Source organism: Mauremys mutica, chromosome 3, assembly GCF_020497125.1.
Source record: "Mauremys mutica isolate MM-2020 ecotype Southern chromosome 3, ASM2049712v1, whole genome shotgun sequence".
Lineage (NCBI taxonomy): Eukaryota > Metazoa > Chordata > Testudines > Geoemydidae > Mauremys > Mauremys mutica.
The window spans coordinates 198,879,093-198,900,641 of record NC_059074.1 but is presented as its reverse complement, the minus strand read 5'-3'; the positions used below and the strand labels follow the sequence as shown (position 1 = coordinate 198,900,641).

The 21,549-nt window shown below is 43.3% G+C and overlaps 1 protein-coding gene across 6 annotated transcripts in view; it reads left to right on the top strand.

Moving 5' to 3' along the window:
* The window catches only part of ISM1 (isthmin 1), a 107,885-nt gene extending 87,992 nt beyond the window's left edge, over positions 1–19,893 (top strand). For all 6 annotated transcript variants that reach the window (XM_045008592.1, XM_045008595.1, XM_045008594.1 and 3 more), the window contains 5 exons: positions 878–1,117; positions 7,306–7,573; positions 10,472–10,615; positions 15,820–15,909; positions 17,691–19,893. In XM_045008592.1, coding sequence (XP_044864527.1) covers positions 878–1,117; positions 7,306–7,573; positions 10,472–10,615; positions 15,820–15,909; positions 17,691–18,208 — 1,260 coding nt within the window. In that variant the 3' untranslated portion in view covers positions 18,209–19,893. The remainder of the gene's footprint in view (positions 1–877; positions 1,118–7,305; positions 7,574–10,471; positions 10,616–15,819; positions 15,910–17,690) is intronic.
* The last annotated feature ends 1,656 nt before the right edge of the window (positions 19,894–21,549 follow it).

Below are 21,549 nucleotides of genomic sequence, written 5' to 3'. Positions count from 1 at the left end.
TCGAACTCCGCAGCTCCAAGATCGACTCCGCCACTGCCGTTCGCGGTGGTGGAGTTCCGGAGTCGACTGCAGCGCTTCCGGAGTTCGAACTCTCGCGTCTAGATCAGACGCGATAGTTCGAACTCCGAGAAGTCGAACTCACCGCGTCGACCCGCGCGGTGAGTATGGACCTGCCCTAAGTGAGTTTGAAGGCAGATGAGTAAGAGCTGTCCAGTTCAGCAGTGTGATGATCTTTTAACCCTGGGAAGTCCAATGTGAACTTTGCATTCAGTACTTCTGTTTTGATTTCGCTGTGGGACAAAACCAAACCACTTTACAATAATGATGCCCTTTTATTGTTTTAGATCATTGGGGGCATGATTTTCAAAAGCACTTTTTGATCTTGCACCACACTTTTGCAAGTCAAGGTGTGAAGGCCAATCATTTCAAATGTGGGTGCCTAAAGTTCGGTGCCCATGTCCATGTTGGGGGGGACCTGCTGGAAGACTGAGATTGTCAAAAGATCCTGAAGGAGCGAGGGTACCCAAGTAACATTGAATCTTATCTCATCTGGTCTGGCTGCAGATTTATACTATTGTAACGGAATGATTCCCTGAGAGCTGATGCTGAACTCTTTAGAAAATTCTAGCGTTATATTTTATGTACTTGGGTGCCTAGCTTTGGGATGTACATGTAAGGATTTGTATGCACCTTGCAGAATGTACAAAGACTGCCTGAGCAATGTTGTCCTGGTAGTCTGCTGTTTGCACACAAGCTGTCTGTTTGATGATCTTTATCAATTTAAAAGTTGGAGGTAGGGGTCAGAGTAGCCAAGGCTGGGTTTTATTGTTACTGTTGTTATTAATGGTGTTGTTTGATTGTATTCCTTTCTCCCCAGAACACCCTGGGTCCAGATGGCCATTCTGCTCCCAAAACCAGCTTCACATTAAACCCCAAGGACAGAAGACAATATCCTGACCACCAGGCAGCACACAGGCCATTCCCCAAACAGCGATTCAGGCAGGAAAATGGACACACATCATTACAAAGAGATGGACCCAGATCCTTCCTCCTGGATCTCCCAAACTTTCCTGACCTGTCAAAAGCAGACATCAATGGGCAAAACCCCAACATTCAGGTACACACTTCATTAAGACTGAGATATTTTACACACTATGGAAAATGGCTTAACCCAACCACGTCAGCTTTAAGCTTTGCTTCAGTCCCTTAGTCACTGCCAGCTGTGCTTTCTTATACCCTTCTTCTGTGTGGTATCCCAACCCATAGTGTTGTTATGTGGAGAGAGAGTCTGAGTACTACCTGGATGTACAGATACCAGTTCCCCCTGAGCCCCTCTGTGAATGCCACTGACTGCACAGAGCTAGAGGTAGAATCATAGTTTTCTTGCAGATGTCTTTCTTTCATCCTCTTGTCATATCGATATTTTCCATTGTTTGGTTTTGGGCAGCGTTTTACCTCTTTTATTCTGTGGCCAACCACTGGCAATGTGACCGTCAGGAAACTAGTATTTTGGAAATTATGGTCAGATTCTCATTTGTCACATTAGTGTAAATCTCAACTGATTCCACAGATTACCGTGGAATGACTGCAGAGTAGATTCTCACGTAGGGATTAAAATCTGGCCCTCTGTTCAGAAAACAAAGAATTAAATGTTAATCTTAGCAGCAGCCACCTTGAGTAGAAAGTCCCTCTCCCCACAAAAATCTGATACGTTTTTAGTCAAAATCTTCTTCTTGGTTTTGGAATAACCTATTACAAGTCACTTGCATTAAAGACAGGGTTAGGAAGAAAAAAATTAGCAATTTAATTTAGTGTGTCAAAGAAAAATCTGCATTAATAAGCAGTCACATTTAACCAAAATAATGTAGTGAACTATTGATCTGCCTAAAACATGTGTTTACAAAAACATAATGCACTATTATAACTAGTTCTCTTATTAAATAAATTCCTGGCACTCTATACCCACAAATTTACCAAGGTATATCTCTCTCTATTAGGCATCCGTGGCTAAAGATAAAGATGTACTTTAGTTAGTCACAGACATTATTAGGAAACAACAAAATGTATCAAAGCTGATGCTCCATTACTTCATAGACAAGTTGTAATATTCCAAATTTTTACAGCTTTGGACCTAGCACCATTCCAATATTCTACAGGCCTAGGTGGTAAATGTGTGTATTTTAACTGCATGTTGAATACATGCTTTCTGCTACTAGAAGCCTTCCAGTTATATATTCATGAATTCTTAGAGGAGGGCAGTCCGGGAAGCTATACAAAAGCCTGAAGCTGCAGACTGAGGTAAATAGTGTGCCACTATACGTATCTATATTAACAAATAACAATGTAAACCACAGAATATAGAGTGGGGGAAATACATTCCCTGACAGGAAAGCTATTGAATGCTTAAAGCCGAAGAATGGATAAATGAGGAGAAACATTTTCTTGGCTTCCCGATATAAATTAATAATTGTCATTATGAGCTCGTTTTTCACTGGATGATGTGGCGTTTGAAAACTGGACAACACATGGAATGGTTCACCGGCAGTGACCATGGCGTCTTGGGCCTGAGAAACTTAGCCATCTCTCACAGAAAACACTGGGCAGCTGGACCAAGATTTTATGGAAACAGGAGTTTAACTTTAGCCTCCTCAATTCATTTAGCACCTAATTCAATTTAAGCACCTAAATATGTGGCCAGAATTTCAGGCTACTTACTTAGGTGCCTAAATATGGATTTAGGAGCCCAGCTCTGGGCTCCTCTTTCTGAAAATCTTGGCCCTGCTGCCCAGTGTTTTCTGGGACATACACACAGACCAATAATAATACATTTAAAAATGAAGACATTTTCCCTATAAATTGTAGAAGTATATTTTACAGGCCTGAAAGTCAGTCTGTGAAAACAGCTTGAAATGATATTCCCGTGAGCCCTGTTTTATAGCGTGGTAAAGAAAGCAATTGTTGTATCATGGCATAGTTATGCGCTTGTCCACATTTTTTTGTTGTTGTTGTTGTTACAGGGAGTGTAATCACAGTGTTAAGAAAACTAGCCCTGCCCCAAGGTTTCTACTCTTAACTACAAAGTCATTGTTGACAATAAAGGTATTAGATCCAGTACACTAGAAACAAATAGAGCCACAAAACAGTCAGTTCTAGATAGAAGATCTATGCAAAAGTTGTCAAATACTTAAAAAAAAAAAAAAAAAAAAAAACACACAGTTGCTAAAGTTACACCACTCACTGCTGTTGTGATGCATGTAAGCCCTTTGCAAGTAATACAAAAAGGACTCTCTTACTGGCTTTTCTGTGATCTGCTAGCCCTGTAGAAGTTTGGCCCATTTTTCAACCCCTGCATCATTTCATGCTGCATTTGTACAGTTGTTTAGTATTGGTAAGGCAAGCGGTTGTTTAAGGGAGTAACCGCAGCAGCTGTTGCCATTAGTGTACTGTGGTTGGTTTTTAGGTTGGTGTCAGAGCTGCAGCCAAATGCACCATTGCACTCAAATAAACTAATTCTCTGGAGGTCCTCTAAAATGTGAGGTGCTTTTTTAAAACTAGTGCCATATTTCCTTTGGGGGCACAGCTTTTTTTCTTCTTCCTCACTGAAAAGCCGTTTTGTTGGTCTCCGTTGATTTGACACATGCCAGCTCAGTTACGCATGCAGACCTGCCAGTGTGGCAGGGTTACTCAGTGTAAAACAGAATCACTTCCTTCCTTCCCGTTAGCAACGAAAGTGAAGTCACGTCAAGGGGATGAGGCCACCTATTTATTTTCTCTTTTTCTGAGCTTTTCTCTCTTCCACCCCTTGCTACAACCCATCCAATGCTACCCAGCTCTGAGGGGGTGCTGCACTTGGAACCTGATACCCCAATTTTCATTGGAATGTTAGCTTTCCCCCACCCTTGAATTTCAAGTAAAGTTTCCCACTCCTGTGGACCCTAAAGGGTGCTGTACTGTTGTGTCCCATTCTATGGCTCTGTGGCTCCCCATTGCAATACAGACACCTTGGGAGTACAGCAGAAAAGGCTGGTAAATGACACAGGAAGCAGCTGGCAAGGGGAAAATCCTTCTGACTTGGCAGGTAGCAGTATTTTGTCCTCCTGTGGGAACTAGATTCTTTGTCAAGTTTCATCACACACCAACTTACTTTTTAAAACATTAATGTGAATTTACACAGTCTGATGGCTGAATTCTGCAGTGATGGGCATGTTAGAAATACTTGGACTCCAGAGTTGGAGAAGTGAAATCTCTGTGGAAGTATATAGTACACACTTTATTAATAATCCCTTTGTATCAGATGGGTTTAACACCTTGCAATTTGCATTAGAGTGGTGTGTTTGGGAAAACTGCAGCAGAATGGTGAGTGACTAAATCCATTTTCCTTACGTCTATAAGAAAGAATAATATAATTGTTTAATAATAAATTTTAACCCAACTTTAAGAAGACATTAATGCTACTTTGAGATGTGCAATCCTTAATTATAATCCCTGTAATAAGACTTCGTAATAACAAACACATTACAAGTATAGCAGGGATAACTAAAAATTCAAAGATCTTTTTATATCTTAAAAATAACTTACTATTCTGAGTAATCTTTTTAAATTAGATTCCTATGGGATTTCAGATTACATCTGCTTGAAATACCCAGAGAGTTAATCGCGATAAACCGTATTACAATTTTAAAAATAGCAAAGGACTGATTTTTGAAATGCTCCCTTTGGAAAGTCTTTTGTTTCCTTTTGTTTCGTTTTTGCTTTTAGAGTTAACGTGCTTTTAAAAAAAAATCCTGTTGATATTCAGCCAGTAATAGAACCTTCCAAGCATAGCAAATTGTCTTTAAACTGCTACAAAGCACCTTGTTTATTCCCACTTATTGGATGCACAACACTATTTTGCTTGGATCCGTACAGCCCATGAACTGTCACTTATAGTTTCAAGCATATGAAATCTATTTTAATTCTCAGTTTGTAGAAATTGCAGTGAATAATCTGTTGGAGTAATCATTTTGATTCCACCATTAAAATGACAAAATGGAAGATAAAACTGTCCAGCATATTTTTGTTTATCTCCTTCCCAGAGACTTATTTTGTTACAACAACTGCATACCTGTATTGCTTCTTTCTATACAATCCCAGTGGAACTTCCTAGTAGCCTCCCAGTCATTTCGTCTCAATTTTTCTGACAGTAGTCAGAGGGGAGGCAGTGTGTAAATGCAATGGCTTGTTTCTCCAAAAAGGAAATGTGTGCATTGTTTTGTAAGTGCACAACTGCATTCTGCACTACTGAGCTCCAGCAGATCTTCAGCTGGAGCCATTCCACTTCCGGTGTAATGTCCCTCGGCAGGTCACAGGTAGCAGGACGGACATAGAAAGTAAATGAGATTTTATTTGCGAGAGAGAGAGAGAGAGGTGTGTGTGTGTGTGTGTGTTCCAGTAAACCATGATTTTATTAAAACCAATTTTATGAAACTGTGAACTCCTAATCCAATTGCCTTCATGTCCCCAGCATAACAGGCTATTGTGCTTTGTCTGGTTTATAGAAACCCAATTTTAAGAAAGTTCTGTCCAAAAGACGTTTGTAACATGAAGGTGTATCTATCCCAGGGGTAGGCAACCTATGGCACGCGTGCCGAAGTCGGCACGCGAGCTGATTTTCAGTGGCACTCGCACTACCCAGATCCTGGCCATTGTTCCGGGGGGCTCTGCATTTTAATTTAATTTTAAATGGAGCTTCTTAAACATTTTAAAAAACGTATTTACTTTACATACAACAATAGTTTAGTTATATATTATAGCTTATAGAAAGAGACCTTCTAAAAATGTTAAAATGAATTACTGGCACATGAAACCTTAAATTAGAGTGAATAAATGAAGACTCGGCACACCACTGCTGAAAGGTTGCTGACCCCTGATCTATACAATTTACATGCCCCCCCACTTTTTATGCATTAGATATATATGACAGAACCACCTCTACACTCTGGCTCCTTTGGCCAACCCAAAAGTCCAGCTTACTCAGCAAGTTGAACTGGGTTTACAGCTGCATTGCATTAATGGAGCAGCACAAAGCAGCCAGGGCATACCAATGACTCTGAACCATAATTTGTCTGTCTATGGTCATACCTTATTTCCATGACACAGGGACCCTAGATTCCTGATTGTTAGTACCAGTGTCTCTCTAAATACGTATGTATGTGTGTACCCAACATTTATTTAAGAGTTTCATAATTAATTCATTCATTTTTATGTATTGAAAAGCAGCAAAGGGGTGTGTTATAATGACTATACAGTATTATACAGATTTATTTATATGCATGAATGTATGTGTGGTCTAGGGATTTAAGCAGGGAATCTTGACTCTGGGCTGTTCTATTACTGGTTGATAGTGGCCTGTCCTACTTTAGACAAGTGATTTAAATGTACCTCTTCTTACCCCTCTGGAAAGTGAGTATAATCAAATCTATTGCAGAGGGCTATTGTGACAATTGCCAAAAAAATGCTTAAAGCTTCTCTAACGAATAGTAATATAAAATGTATATTTATTATATTTTGTTGAAAAAATGTTGACAGTCATTTATGATTAAAATTCCCACGGTAACCTTGGATATAAAAGGTATCTCAGGGTAAAAGAAGAATATAAAGAATCTGTGGCCACCTACACTATGGTTTCACATGCTAGTGCCAGCCCTAAATATTATAGTGTTGCAACTGTGCTACAGAAAAATCTGCTAGGGTACAAATGGTCTTACCAGCCAGTGACCAGGCTAACACTTGATCGGATATTTAGCAAGCAAAGAGAATGCAACTGATTCTGTACTGCCTTGCACCTGGTGTAGTTATTTGCACCTGTGCAAAGCCAACAACAAAGGCTTCCTTTCTGATCTAGCACATTTCACATTCGCTTCATATTCAGGCCCAATGAATTTTAAATGAGTGTTTTTCTTTTTCCTCTTCACAAACTTTTATCGACTTTTCCCCTGAAGACAGAAAGCTTAAGATGCAGGTTTGGTTCTTGTTTTGTTCAGGATTTTGGAGGGAGAGGCGGGGGGGGGGGGGGGCTTTTTGCTCCAAGATTTGACTCAGCAGAGGTGGCAGAAGGAATCACTGAGTTTCTGGGCTCACACTAATCCACGTATGGTTTATAACAGGCTAGCCCTAAAGGATTACAAGCCCTCTTTGCTAGATAACATCTGTCCCTTATCTCTGCTGTATAGAAGATTCCCCACTGATGCATGGACACTCTCTGAGGAGATGATCTAGTTTTGGATTTTGCATGCTGACTGACCTGGCATAACTTAAATTCTCTAGGTTACCATAGAAGTGGTTGATGGCCCTGATACTGAACCAGAGAAGGATCTGCACAAAGAGAGCAGCAAGCCTAGCTGGCCAGTCCCATCCCCTGACTGGAGGAACTGGTGGCAGACGTCATCCACCTTGACTCGCATGAGTAGCGGTGACCAGGACTACAAGCATGACAGCACCACCGAAGATAGCAACTTCCTAAACCCTCTTGGTGGGTGGGATAGGCATGCGCCCAATCACCGGACTTTTGAATCCAAGGAGCAGCCAGAATATGGTGAGTTCGCATTCCAGACCTCTTATGGGCACCTTGGGATTGTAAAACTAGTTTGGGGGAAATGAGAATGAAGAGACATCGCTGAAAGTAGGCCAAGCAAAATAGCATTTTTCCAACATGTGGCTTTTGGTCATTGGCTTTTAAATACAAATCTGTGCAGATGCACAAACTAGGCTATGGTAGCCACATTCCACTTGTAAATCTATAATCTTGAAAATTATACCAGTTATCCTACAAGAAGCTTTTTTTTTATTCATGAGTGTACTTTTTTTAAACAAAGGAAACGAGGTCTCATTTATTTTTAGTGTAAGGATAAGTACAAATTTAGAACCATGTGTGCAGTGATTTGGAAGCTAAAATGTAACTGGTGGATAAATGAGTGAGAACTACAATGTGGTCACGTTTGGTTGAAATATAAGTAAGGCAAGCTATGTTGACTCATGTGTAGGGAGTGGCATAGATAGGCAGGAACATTTTGTGTGTGTAATTCTGTTCCAGATGCATCATGGGGAAAACAATTGTTTTCAGTTTGTTGTATGAAACAATTGCTGAAAACAGAAAGGATGAATTATTTCCTTACTATCACGTTGGTCTATAGCTGCACATTTTGGGATGACTGCTGGGAGGTGATTTAATATGCACACTATGGCCGTGGCAAGTGGCTCAGAGCCTCTAAGGACGAAGCTGTAAATCAATATATACTTAAGTAGGCCCTACCAAATTCACGGCCATGAAGAACACGTCACAGATCATGAAATATGGTCTTTCTTTTGTGTGCTTTTACCCTACACTATACAGATTTCATAGGGGAGACGAGCCTTTCTCAAATTGGGGGTCCTGACCCAAAAGAGAGCTGCGGGGGTGGGGGGAGAGACACAAGGTTATTTTAGGGGGGTTGCAGTATTGCCACTTACTTCTATGCTGCCTTCAGAGCTGGGGGGGCCGGAGAGGGGTGGCTGTTGGCCAGGTGCCCAGCTCTGAAGGCAGCGCCCCGCCAGCAGCAATGCAGAAGTAAAGGTGGCAATACCATACCATGGCACCCGTACTTCTGCGCTGCTGCCTTCAGAGCTGGGTGGCCGGAGGGCTGACTGAGGGTCCCAGCTCTGCAGGCAGCAGTGCAGAAGTAAGGGTGGCAACACCATACCATGCCATGCTTACTTCTGTGCTGCTGCTGGTGTCAGCTCTGCCTTCAGAGCTGGGCTCCCGACCAGCAGCCACCACTCCCAGCTATGAAGGCAGTGCCCAGCCAGCAGCAGCGCAGAAATAAGGGTGGCAATGCCATATCGTGCCATCATCATTACATCGTTACTCTCAGCCAGAAGCCGCCGCGCTCCAGCTGCCCAGGTCTGAAGGCAGCACTGCCACTAACAGCAGCAGCACACCACCATGAAATTTCAGATTGAAATAGCTGAAATTGTGAAATTTACAATTTTTAAAATCCTATGACCCTGAAATTGACCAAAATGGACCATGAATTTAGTAGGGCTCTATACTTAAAGGGTTTACGTAGAGCAGCATTTCAAAGCAGTGGTTTTATTCCCTGTCATTCATGTTGCATCATCTACACACACAGAAGCTGTAGCTTACTGTTTCAGCCCTAGTTTCCCTTGTTTTGATTAGGTTTGAATCTAGAGCCTTAACTTAGAGGGAGCTTTTTTGCTGAATTTTATATTGAAATATGTGCATAAGTATTGAATATCGTGGGCCAGAATTTTAAAGTCCTTTCTTCTTGGATCTGTATTTGTGGACAAATTTTAGTACTACAAAAAGATGTACAGTGCTCTGCCACACCTAAGGGCATCAGCGTTAAAAGAAGATTTCTATTCCCAGTGCAGAGTCTCTAGGCTACAACACCCATCTTTAACAGGGTTTATTTTCCATGTTTTCTGTCCACACTGGCAATAAAACAAACCGTGTCATAAAATAGACACCTCTAACCCTGGCAGAAAACTATGCACTAGCCCAGTCCTTTACATAGTGAGAGACGGGAACTTGGTCCGTCTTCTCACAAAGGTGTAACCCTGAAGTGGCATGTTTGATATTGGGAGTGAAGGCATGCTAGGCAGTACACTCTATGCTCTGGGCTTCCCACATTAGTTAGTGGAATATTTCACTCAATTTGGGCCCAGTCATGTTCGTATTATTTGCACTGTGGTAGTGCCTAGAAGCCGCAGTCATTACAGAACAAAATGCTGGTTCCTGAACCAAAGAGCTTTTAATGGTGCAGGATCAGGCCCTCAGTGACAACAGTTAGTCATTTAGTCAGTGCTATAAAATGTTTATTACCATGGGTTTGAAAAGAACGTGTAATTCACTGCGTCACTGACTTCTTCTATAACATGTTAGCTCTCTTGCTCTGATGTGTGGGGAGATTAAAGAATGAAACTGAAATATTTCCACATACAATCAACTACCCAAACAAAATCCAACCTGCATTCTGTCCTAAAATCCAGTTAAGTTTTGAATATCTTTGTGTGCTATAGATATCTTTTGGAGGGGTTTATTTGAGGGGTGGGGAGGTTAAAGTAAATGTTTTTATTACTTATCTGGTTGGTTTGTGATCAGAAAGCATATTCCTACCGATGGAAAAATAGTTTAAATAGATGTTTTGTTAGTTCATGACCCAGCTTTACAGCTGAAGATTCTCGGCTGCTAAAAGGTCAAAAGAGAAAGGAAATACATTTTCAAATAATGTTGCATGCACGTCCCTGAGGAGAGGCAAGTGTGAAAACCATTTAAACAGCAGGCTTAAGCCTGGCACTCAGCCCAGGTTTCAGGTAGAGACATCTGGATTCCATTCTTGCTATGCCTACTTAATAAAAACCACCATCTATACAGTAGTTTTTGGTAGTAGGGTTTTTGTTTTTCATTTCCTTCCTCATCTTTGTTCCTGTATAGATTATATTGATGGAGAGGGAGACTGGAGCCCATGGTCCATTTGTAGCGTAACCTGCGGGAATGGCAATCAGAAGCGAACCAGGTCCTGTGGATATGCCTGCACAGCCACAGAGTCGAGGACATGTGATAGGCCAAACTGCCCAGGTATGGTTAACAGCTGAATTGTTATTAGAAAGATCATTGTACCAGGGGACAGAGCACTGGGTTTGGAGGGCTTCACCATACATGGTTAAAGGCCAGCATCACATCTGGGCCATGGCTGGGTAGCAGTGCTATTAAAAAGTGGTGTTCCTGAAGGTCACTTATTTCATATGTGAACTACCCTAAAATGTAAAAGGCAGACATGGTATTTTAATGTTAATGTACCATGTCTGTCTTTTACGTTTTAGAGTAGTTCTGTTTTTTATTTTTAATTTAACAAAGCATTTGTTATTAGATCCAATGTTGTCTCCTATCAGGGGTTAAACTTGCTACAGAAAGTTTCAGTCTAAAGGCAAACTTTTTTTGTTGCTGCAGTTACTTCTTGCCTACCCGAACATCCCGCATGTCACAGGACTGAAGCTTTTTCCCAAAGAAATGTGCACTCATTTCACCTAGAATGCATTTGGTTTTTTATTTTAAAACAGCTTCATTACTATTATTTGAAAATAAGAACATACATTGCAATACATTTAATGTGTATATACTTGCCATAATGTCAGGAATAATGGCTCCATATTGGCTGTTAATATGCCCTTTAAAGTATCATGCCAACTGTCTGCAAAGTGGCTTTAGAGAATTGGTTCTCAAACTAAGGCCGCCGCTTGTTCAGGGAAAGCCCCTGGCGGGACAGGACGGTTGGTTTACCTACTGCATCTGCAGGTTTGACCAATCGTGGCTCCCACTGGCCGCGGTTTGCTGCTCCAGGCCAATGGGGGCTGCAGGAATCAGCGCGGGCCAAGAGATGTGCTGGCCTCCCATTGGCCTGGAGCAGCAAACCGCGGCCAGTGGGAGCCGCGATCGGTCAAACCTGCAGTTGCGGTAGGTAAACAAACCAGCCCGGCCCTAGTTTGAGAACCACTGCTTTAGAGGAGATCTGAAACATGGTCATATACACTAGATGTTCTACTCCTGGGGGAATTCTGTGCCACTGCGCATGTGCAGAATTCATGTCCCCCGCAGATTTCTTTGCTTCCCCACAGAAAAATGACTTTCTGACAGGAAAGCAAAGGGAAGGTGCAAGAGCAGTCATGCACCACTCCCTAGCTGCACAGGTACATTGTTTTAGGCACCCAGAGCAGCCGGTGGAGACAGTCAGTGGCTCCTACCCTGAGCTGGGATCAGCTGCTAGTCCTGGCTGGGCTGGAAGCAGGAGAGGATGGGATTTTCTCTTCCCCTGTAAGGAGTGGCTGGGGCTGTGTCAGACCCACCCCTAGGAACCTCCCCCAGCTGCAGGAAGCTCGGCATCCTCCCCTGCTTTCTGTCCCCATCACTCCTCAACTGCAAGGGGAGGGGTCACTGTACGGGGAGCTGCTCCTCCATCTGCCCAACTCCTGTGCATCTGGACCCTCCCATTCCCAGATATCCCCTCCAAGCCTCACCCTGTACTCCCAGAACCACCGAGTCCTCCATATTCAAGCCTCACCCCATTGAAGCTCAACCCCTGCATCTGGAGCCCTCTGAACCCAGACCGCCCTGCCTCCAGACCCCTCCCTTCACCCAGACCACCCCCCACTGAGCTCCCTGTACTCAACCCCCGACCCTGATGAGCCCCACCCCCCTGCACCAACCTGAGCCCCCACATCCAGACCCCCATGCCAACTAGCTGCACCCAGACCCCCACCCCACCAAGCCCCACTCCTGCAGCACCCATACCCCCCTACTGAGACTCCCCACACCCAGACCCCTCCTCTGAACCCCAACCATTTTCACCTGGAAGCCCCTGCAGAAACCCATTGCCCCTGCACATGGAACCCCCCCCAAAGAGCCTCTGTGCATCCTGATCCCCCCACACTGAGCTGCCTGCACCCAGATTGTCCCACACAGAATCCTCTCACCCTCACACCTGGATCCCTCCACACTGAGCCCCTCCACACTTGGATCCTGCCTGCCCCACACCTAGTGCACCTGGCAGGGCCCCAGGGTGTTTCTGGGGGAGGCCCAGTCCTTGCGCTGTGTCAGGGTCGGGTGCAGCCTCACCACTGAGTCCGCCTCCTGGGGGTGGGAGATCTCCCACCTTTGTGTAGCCAGTGGCCTGTGCTCCCTACTGCCATGCTGCAGCCTCTGCGTTTATTTATTGACAAATAAAACCTGCTGAATTTTAAAATATTGTGCACAGAATTTTTAATTTTTTAGATGCCAAATGTTTAGACGCAGAATGCCCTCAGCAGTAATGTTCTAAAGAGCTGTTGGAGTTTGAGTCAAGGGATTTTTTTGTTTTAATAGACCACAAAGCTCCTGTCTCTTAATACAAACCAGCAAGTCTAGAATTAAGGCTAAAATGCCATTCATCCATCTCTCTCTCTCTCTCTCTCTCTCTCTTTCTCTGTCCATTTTGCCTACAAATTGGAAAATTCTCAAAACCGGCAGGCTTGGCCCGTCAGTGCCTGTGTACCACAGGGCAGATTAAGGATGCGGTTTTAGCTTGAGCCACGTGTTGAGAGGCTCCTCTGCTTATTCATATTAATCCACATTTGCACAACCCATACAATGATGCAGCACTGAGGGTGATGTATTGGAGCTGTATAAATACACCACGGAGCGCAGTATGGTGCATCCACATTACAGTACATAGGCGCTGACTCCGTGGGTGCTTTGGGACTGGAGCACCCATGGGGAAAAAATGGTGGGTGCTAAGCACCCACTGGCAGCCCCACTACCAGAACCTCCCCCAGCGCCTCCTGCCCGCTGGCGGGCCCCACCGATCAGCACCTCCCGCTCCCTCCTACGGCCTGCCACAGATCAGCTCTTTCGCAGCAGCAGGAGGCACTGGAGGGTGTCGGGGTGGGAGGCGGGGAGAAGCAAGGGGAGGGGGTGGAACTGGGCGGGGAAAGGGTGGGGGCAAAGCGGGGGTGAGAAGAAGCAGGGTGGCAGTGGGGTCTTGGGGGAAGGGGTGGAGTTGGGGGCACGGCCTCGGCAGAGCCGGGGGAAGCACCCCCTAGCAGATTGCATTTCACCAACATTTAGCCATGTCTAGCTTCACAATTTGGAAGGTAAAGGAAGTGAAAGACCTGAAATAGCTATAAAATCCTAAGTATGAGCTCAGATGTTGCACTGGCATTGCTAGAGATTTTTAAAGTCACTCGACAAGCAGTGTTTGGCAGTTACTCTCTGACATGCACACCCATCCATCTCAGGATGTTAGTTGCTATTTGCTAGCCGCTGCAGGAAACACACCCACCCCCACCCCCACCCTCTGCTTGTTGAACATTTCCCCCATTCCCTCAAACCTGAACAACAATGGGTTAAATCCAGAAGAGGTCACCATCTCCCAGGTATAGTGTCAGGTATTTGTTACCATCTAGCATCAAACCATGGCAGACTTGAAAGAATGTATTATGTCACATTACAGACACCTGAGCTTGGCGAGGAAAATGTAATACACTCTGAGTCTGCTGGTATTTTTAAAATGACCAGAGCAAAGCTCAGCTTCTACTGTTTATACTGTCAGCAGAACCTCGGCAGTGAATTATTACCTTGGAAGGATTCTGGGGTATCTATTATTCTGCATCTACAGCTGCAGTTAAGGCAAAGCCCTTACAATAAATTATTGTAAAAAAAGCCTGAGGCTGTTTTGAAGCTCTGCAAGGCCCTGGTTTGTATTACTGTGCACCAGTAACAAGACCATGATGAAGTTGGCTGGAAAGGGGATGGAAGGCTACATTAACCACACAGTTTTTGCATACTGAGAGTTTTCGGGGCTTACTTTTGAAATATATGATGCAATGGGAAAAAAATTACATGCCTAAATGCTTCTTTGAAGGGCTTTCATTTAAAGAGAATAATAGTTAGCCAAATAAAATAACATCAAAAGGGTGTTCATTTGAGCATAATACAATTAGTCCAATAATGACCATGTTTTCACACCTTTTTTGTTATTCTATGGTTCTCTGTGCTAGTGACAAATGCTTTACTGGAGCTTTCCAGGCACCCGAAGTTTCCAAGATTTTTGAATTATCTACATATTTGTCTCTTTCCTCCCAACTCCTTTCACTCCCCTAGCAGCAGAAGAGACTGTAACTGAAGAGCAAAGCACACAAATACAGTTTCAGCTTGTTGGGGCAGGCGCTATTGTATTCACTCACTGGAAAACATTTGGTATCCTGCCAACACGTAAACATGAACATATTAGCAAGTCTCCATCGGTTTAAAAGGTGGAGCTGAGGCAGTCTCCAACCAGTCCTGGAGTCTGAAACAGCAGTGCTGGAATGCAGGGCCATGGGAGGCCCTGGAAGGGAGCAGAGGGTTGCTGAGACGTAACTGGGGGAGCTGGGAGAAAGATAGGGGGAGCTGAGGGAGGCCTGGGCGAGCAGGGAGTGACTCTCTATAGAGCCGGTCCTGTCCCTGCCTCCCCGTACCTGTGCCAGGCTCCTCCCTCCACTATCCATGTGGTCCTGCTGCCAGACTCCAGCTCCACCCTGGGCTCCTGGCAGTTCTGTCCCCTGACGCTCCCCTGGCTGGTCCCCCACCCAGGCCTAGCATCAGCACCTGCTGGCTCAGAAGACTCTCTGCAGCTGGAGAGAGAAAAGAGCTGCTTGACCTGGGACCATCGCTGTTCCAGCTCCAAAAAAAAGAAAGTGCCAGATCAGCATTTTGGAGCATTTCAAAGCAGCTGGAGCACGGTCTCCAACGGGTTTCATATTCCACGTTGCATTGTACAGCTTTCACTAAGAAATTTCTCAACAAGTTGAGATGTCATCAACCATCCCTAACACATGCTAGGAAAAAGATATCTGGATACGTAAACTTGGCCACCTAATCAAATGGACGGATTTTCATTGGTACTGAGCACCTGCAGCTTCTACTGGAATTCCTGGGAGTTACTGGGCAGCTTTGAAAAATCAGCCCACTTAGTTACATACCTAAATAGAGATTTAGGTGCCCTAACTAGCTCTAGACACCGAAGTTTGGAACTGTTGGCCTGGCTATTTAAAGGACCGCCTAGCAAGTATACTGGTTATCTACAAGGTCAGCCTGTTTCTCATCATTATATTGGTAATGTTTTCCTCCAGCACTAAATTCAACAGAGGCAATGCAATCAGAACTTTGGTGGTTTGTTTTTGTTTTTCATTGTTGTTTACTGTTAAGGAAACACATCTACTAGTTTGTGTTTGTCACACCAACATCTACTAGTTTGTGTTTGTCTTTAGGGATTGAAGACACCTTCAGGACAGCTGCCACAGAAGTGAGCTTACTTGCAGGAAGCGAAGAGTTCAATGCCACCAAGCTATTCGAAGTTGGTAAGCAGCTGGCAGTCTAGTATCTCTTACTGTAAAGAGACGAGCTCCTTTTAGGATTGTTTTTTAAACTAACACTATCAGATATGGGCTCATACGCCTCTATTCCAAATGGCTGTTGATTATCTTATTGTTAAGGAACAGAACTAGACCTCGGAATATCTTGGTTCTATCCCTAGCTCTGTCACAGGATTCTTTTTGAATAACTTTCTGCAAATCACCAGGTTGGTGTCTGTGCCTCAGTTTCTCCAGGTGTAAAACAGCGATGCTGCGTCCTTACCTCACAGCAGTGCTATAAGGCTCAATGTTAACAATTTGCAAGCGCTTCGATATCCTCAGTTGAAAGGTGCCTATAGCGGCACTTTATTCATGATCATTTTTGTAAGAGTTACAGCTGTTGCTAATGTGAGGTGGATAATTTTATGAGCAATAATAGCATTTGTAGCTATGGATGGCAAGATAGGGTCAACCAAATCAATCCTCAGGGTATGAGCTGATTGCTGTATGTAACTTTCTTCCATTCATGTACAACAGTGCACATAATGGGCCACGTGTACTGTGAGGGTTTATCCTCTAACATAGAAGCATCGGGGATTGGTCACTTATGGAGGTAGGATACTAGACAGGTTGAATCAACAGTGTTATCCACATGCCAAATCCTAGTGTATGCTTGTAAGGCAAACTATAGTACTTGTTGCCAACCAGGCATATGACTTAAATGTATGGCAAACTGACCATGACATCGTTGAGTCAATATGTTTGCAGTATAGCTTTAGGCCCAAACTTTGCTTACCGTACTCATGTGATGAGACCTACTGAGTGCTGATGACATAAGTAATGTGGAATGAAGCCCCTACTTGTGGGACCAGACCCATCGTTTGAGATGATTTGGCCCCCAAAAAACCAAAATGAGAAACTTAACTGATTCTCTCTAGTCCCCTTCAACATAATGCATTAATATCAGCTGTAAATGTTCTACTCTGGCCACCCCTCCATCCCACCCCAAAATTCATAGGTCTTGTGCCTAATTACATAGGGCTTGTGCCATCCTAATTTACAGACATTGTCTGATGGTACATCATATAACTGACTGCTGTAGGCCACGCTCTATCTTTGAACTGCAGCTGCTCGAAAGATCCTTTTGGAGAGGCAGAGGATGTGGCAAGGGAAAAATAAATGAAGCCCTAACCAAAGTATTTTTCATAAATACAAGGCTCTGCTTATCATCTTGGAGTCTTTAGTGTCATTACAAACCAGTTGAGCCTCACGTACCATTTCAGTGGTGGTACAGGAAGGCTGTGTGATCTTGGGTTTGGAGCCAAGAGCTAGGGCTGCCAACTTCTATTCACAGTTCTGATTCATTGCTTAACCTAGGGCAAGTCACTTAACCTCTCTGTGCTTCAAGTTCACTCACTTGCAAAAGTGGGGTATGATGTCCATTGTACTTCACTGGGCTGGTGCCAGGTTTAATTGACATTTGGAAGGCACTTTGAAAGCCTAGTAAGTAAGTGCCAAGGATCCATGTAGCTATGGCAATGTAATTCACAGTAGTATGGCCTTTTCTCGTCATATCTTGCTTTCTTGATTCTCCAGTAACGAGATGAGTCACCACACTGCAAGCGGGCATGCTTTATAGCCCTTACTTGGTTACACAGAACTTTCTGTGGGACAGTTACGTTTCCCTCATTGGTTATCTTCATTGTGTTATCTCTGTAGCTAAAGCCTATTAATTTACATGCTGCGTAATGTACCTTAAGGCATTTTCATCTCCCCTCCTCACACAGATACTGATAGTTGCGAAAGATGGATGAGCTGCAAAAGTGAGTTCTTGAAGAAATACATGCACAAAGTGGTTAATGACCTACCCAGCTGCCCTTGCTCCTACCCCACAGAAGTCGCTTACAGCACTGCTGAGATCTATGATCGGATTAAGCGGAAAAACTTTCGCTGGAAAGATGCAAGTGGGCCAAAGGAAAAATTGGAGATCTACAAGCCCACAGCCCGATATTGTACCCGCTCTATGCTTTCCTTGGAGAGCACAACTCTAGCTGCGCAGCACTGTTGCTATGATGACAATATGCAGCTGATTACTAGGGGGAAAGGGGCGGGCACACCAAACCTGATCAGCGTAGAATTCTCTGCAGAGCTCCATTACAAAGTCGACATTTTGCCTTGGATTATATGCAAAGGAGACTGGAGCCGATACAATGAAGCACGGCCCCCGAACAATGGTCAGAAATGTACAGAAAACCCTTCAGATGAAGACTATTACAAGCAGTTTCAGGAAGCAAGGGAATACTGAAGGGATTGTCCTCCTCAGACAGGAAAATGGGGATCATTTCCATAGATGGCATAAAACTGCATTGGCTGCATTATCTTTTTGAAATGGGGTTGATCAGTATCTTTAGTATGAGTGTATATATTTGTATATAGTACATGTGTATTTTTCTCTGTGTGTGTAATTTATATATGCATATATTTCACACACTCACACTTCTCTGCATACAAACATACACAAAACCTTTAATGAGAGAAGCTTATATAGCAATAAAATGCATTTTATTTCAAAAGAAAGAAACCCCCCCTAGGAAAAATAGTGTGAATAAATTCTTGCTGAATAAAGGGCTTGATACCAATTTTTACATCAGTGTAAATCAGTAAAGCTCTGGTCCTGCTCCCATTAAAGTCAATAACAAAGCTCCTATTGATTTTAAATGATGCACAATTGGTCCCTAATGGCAGGGTAAAGCTAGGGGAAGTGAAATGCGAATCAGGCCCAAAGGCCCTGATTCAGCAGAGCACTTAAGCACATGCTTAAATCCATTATAGTCAATGCGACTTAAGCATGTGCTTAGAGATAAGCACATACTTACCTGCTTTGCCACATGGACAGGTTTGGGGGGGGGGGGGGTTTGCATCAGGGCCAAAGAGCCTAAACTCTCAAACAGTTTTTATATGTAACTTATTTAATATAAACAGCTGTTAAAAATAACACTTTCTCTGGAGCTGTATTAATGAAAGTATTTAATCGTATCTCTAAGATTGTTAGGGGAAGGATTGTTGGGAGGGAAAGTTATTAATTATTGGAGGAGAAAACAGGTAGAAATGCTGAAGATCAATAAACCAACGCCAACATTAATCATTCTTAGTTGAAGCTCCCGTTGCCCTTCCAGTCACTCAGGTGTTAGCTGTATATATGTGGTAGGGTTTCCAGGAGATGCAGCTGCCATGTTCCTTTGGGCTACATCAAAAGAATAAAAAATAAGGCCTTGGATTCTGCAAAGACACATGAATGTGCTTAACTTCCCATACTGTGAGTAGTTCAGTGACTTCAATGGGACTATGCACAGGGGCAGAGCTACAGCTGCTATGAATTATCATAGCTCCATGGAAGAGACTGGAGTCATGACAATTCACACCAGTGGAGAATCTGCCACACAGTGTGTATAAATAAAGAAACTGTGTAAGTCAGTCTTTGCAGGATCAAGGGCTAACGGGCCAAAATTTGCTGAGGCTGAAGAGTGTAGTTAAAAGGAAAAGAATGTTGACAAAAAACTAAGAAATCCCAGTTATCTCCTAATTCCTACATGTAATTAGAAGGGTTCTGCTATAAAGAAAGACGTGCACTTTTTAAAAAAAAAGAGAAACAGAATATAGACTTTTGAACATATTCGCTGGGGTACAATAAGTCACCTTCTTAATTCTTTTTCCTTCCAGCATGTCCTGACTGCACAGTATTATACAGAAAAAGCTATTCTTTAAAGAGTTTTTTTGGGGGGGGAAAAGGGATAAGGAGCTGTTCTCAGTGATTTAAAAAAACCTGCGCATTATTTTTGTAAAGTATTTATTAAAATGTTGTTATAACTCATGCAATGGGCGTTTTTAACATGCGGGGCTTCTGTAGTTGGAATGTGATGGCCAGGAAAGAGACTATTTCTAGGCAAATGTTTAACTTGCAGATCTCTATGAAAAGTGAATCTATCAATAAAACCACAGTTAAACAGTTGGTACCTGCATTCTCATTAAAGACAAAGAAAATTACAGTGTGTGAAAAGGAGTAATAAACACTTAAATTAGTGTGTCGGGAACTACACTGCTAGCTAAATTTAGCTCACTTGAGTCCCAGTCAGTCAGTCATGCATACCTACTAAACATGAAACCTTACCCACTGGGATTCAGTTTATTGCATGAGAATTGATCAGAATTAAAAAGGAAAACAGGCAGATCTCTTGGCTTCTCAGGTGCCAGTTGATTGTGATAAAACCAAGACTTGGGTAGTTGATCGGGGCAGGTCATTGTATGTCCCTAAACAAAAGGACTGTTCCTCATTTCAGGATCTCTCCCCTTGATTTTTATAGAAACCAGTTTTTGTAAACCCTTGCGAGTCCAGTCCTGGTAAGGAGACTCTAGGCAGCTGAGCCAGCGAAATTGACAGCAGATGGGCTAAACATTTAGGCACCGCAAGGATCACCCATTACAGAGGAAGGGAGTTTTGTAAAAATGGACCAGTGTTTTGCCCAGTTAGCTGCCTTGAAAATAGAGGAAGTGATGTAATGAGCAATTTCTAACAGCATGGGATGAGACCAGCATCTCAGGTTTCTCTGGGAGAGAGATGTGTAGAGTCACAAATTAATTATATATTTTAAGATTTGTGGAACTATGAAGAGGTTTTTAATAATACACCATTAACATTCAACTACACAACAAATATGGTATGTGGGGAAGGTAAATTATTTTAATCAACAAAATGACAAAAGCTGTCAAGTCCCACTGCTTACAAATGTTTTCAGCATCAGTATACATTTTCCTAGCACTGGTCCTGGAGCAGAGATCAAGAGGAAAGAATTCTCATAGACTCATAGACTTTAAGGTCAGAAGGGACCATAATGATCATCTAGTCTGACCTCCTACACATTGCAGGCCACAGAATCGCACCCACCCACTCCTGTAACAAACCCCTAACCTATGTCTGAGTTACTGAAGTCCTCAAATCGTGGTTTGAAGATGTCAAGCTGCAGAGAATCCTCCAGCAAGTGACCCGTGCCCCACGCTGCAGAGGAAGGCGAAAAACCTCCAGGGCCTCTGCCAATCTGCCCTGGAGGAAAATTCCTTCCCGACCCCAAACATGGCGATCAGTTAAACCCTGAGCATGTGGGCAAGACTCACCAGCCAGCACCCAGGAAAGAATTCTCTGTAGTAACTCAGATCCCATCCCAGCTAACATCCCATCACAGACCACTGGGCATACTTACCTGCTGATAATCAAAGATCAGTTGCCAAATTAATTGCCAAAATTAGGCTATCCCATCATACCATCCCCTCCATAAACTTACCAAGCTTAGTCTTAAGGACAGATATGTCTTTTGCCCCCACTACTCCCCTTGGAAGGCTGTTCCAGAACTTCACTCCTCTAATGGTTAGAAACCTTCGTCTAATTTCAAGTCTAAACTTCCTGGTGTCCGGTTTATATCCATTTGTTCTTGTGTCCACATTGGTACTAAGCTTAAATAATTCCTCTCCCTCCCTAATATTTATCCCTCTGATATATTTATAAAGAGCAATCATATCCCCCCTCAACCTTCTTTTAGTTAGGCTAAACAAGCCAAGCTCTTTCAGTCTCCTTTCATAAGACAGGTTTTTCCA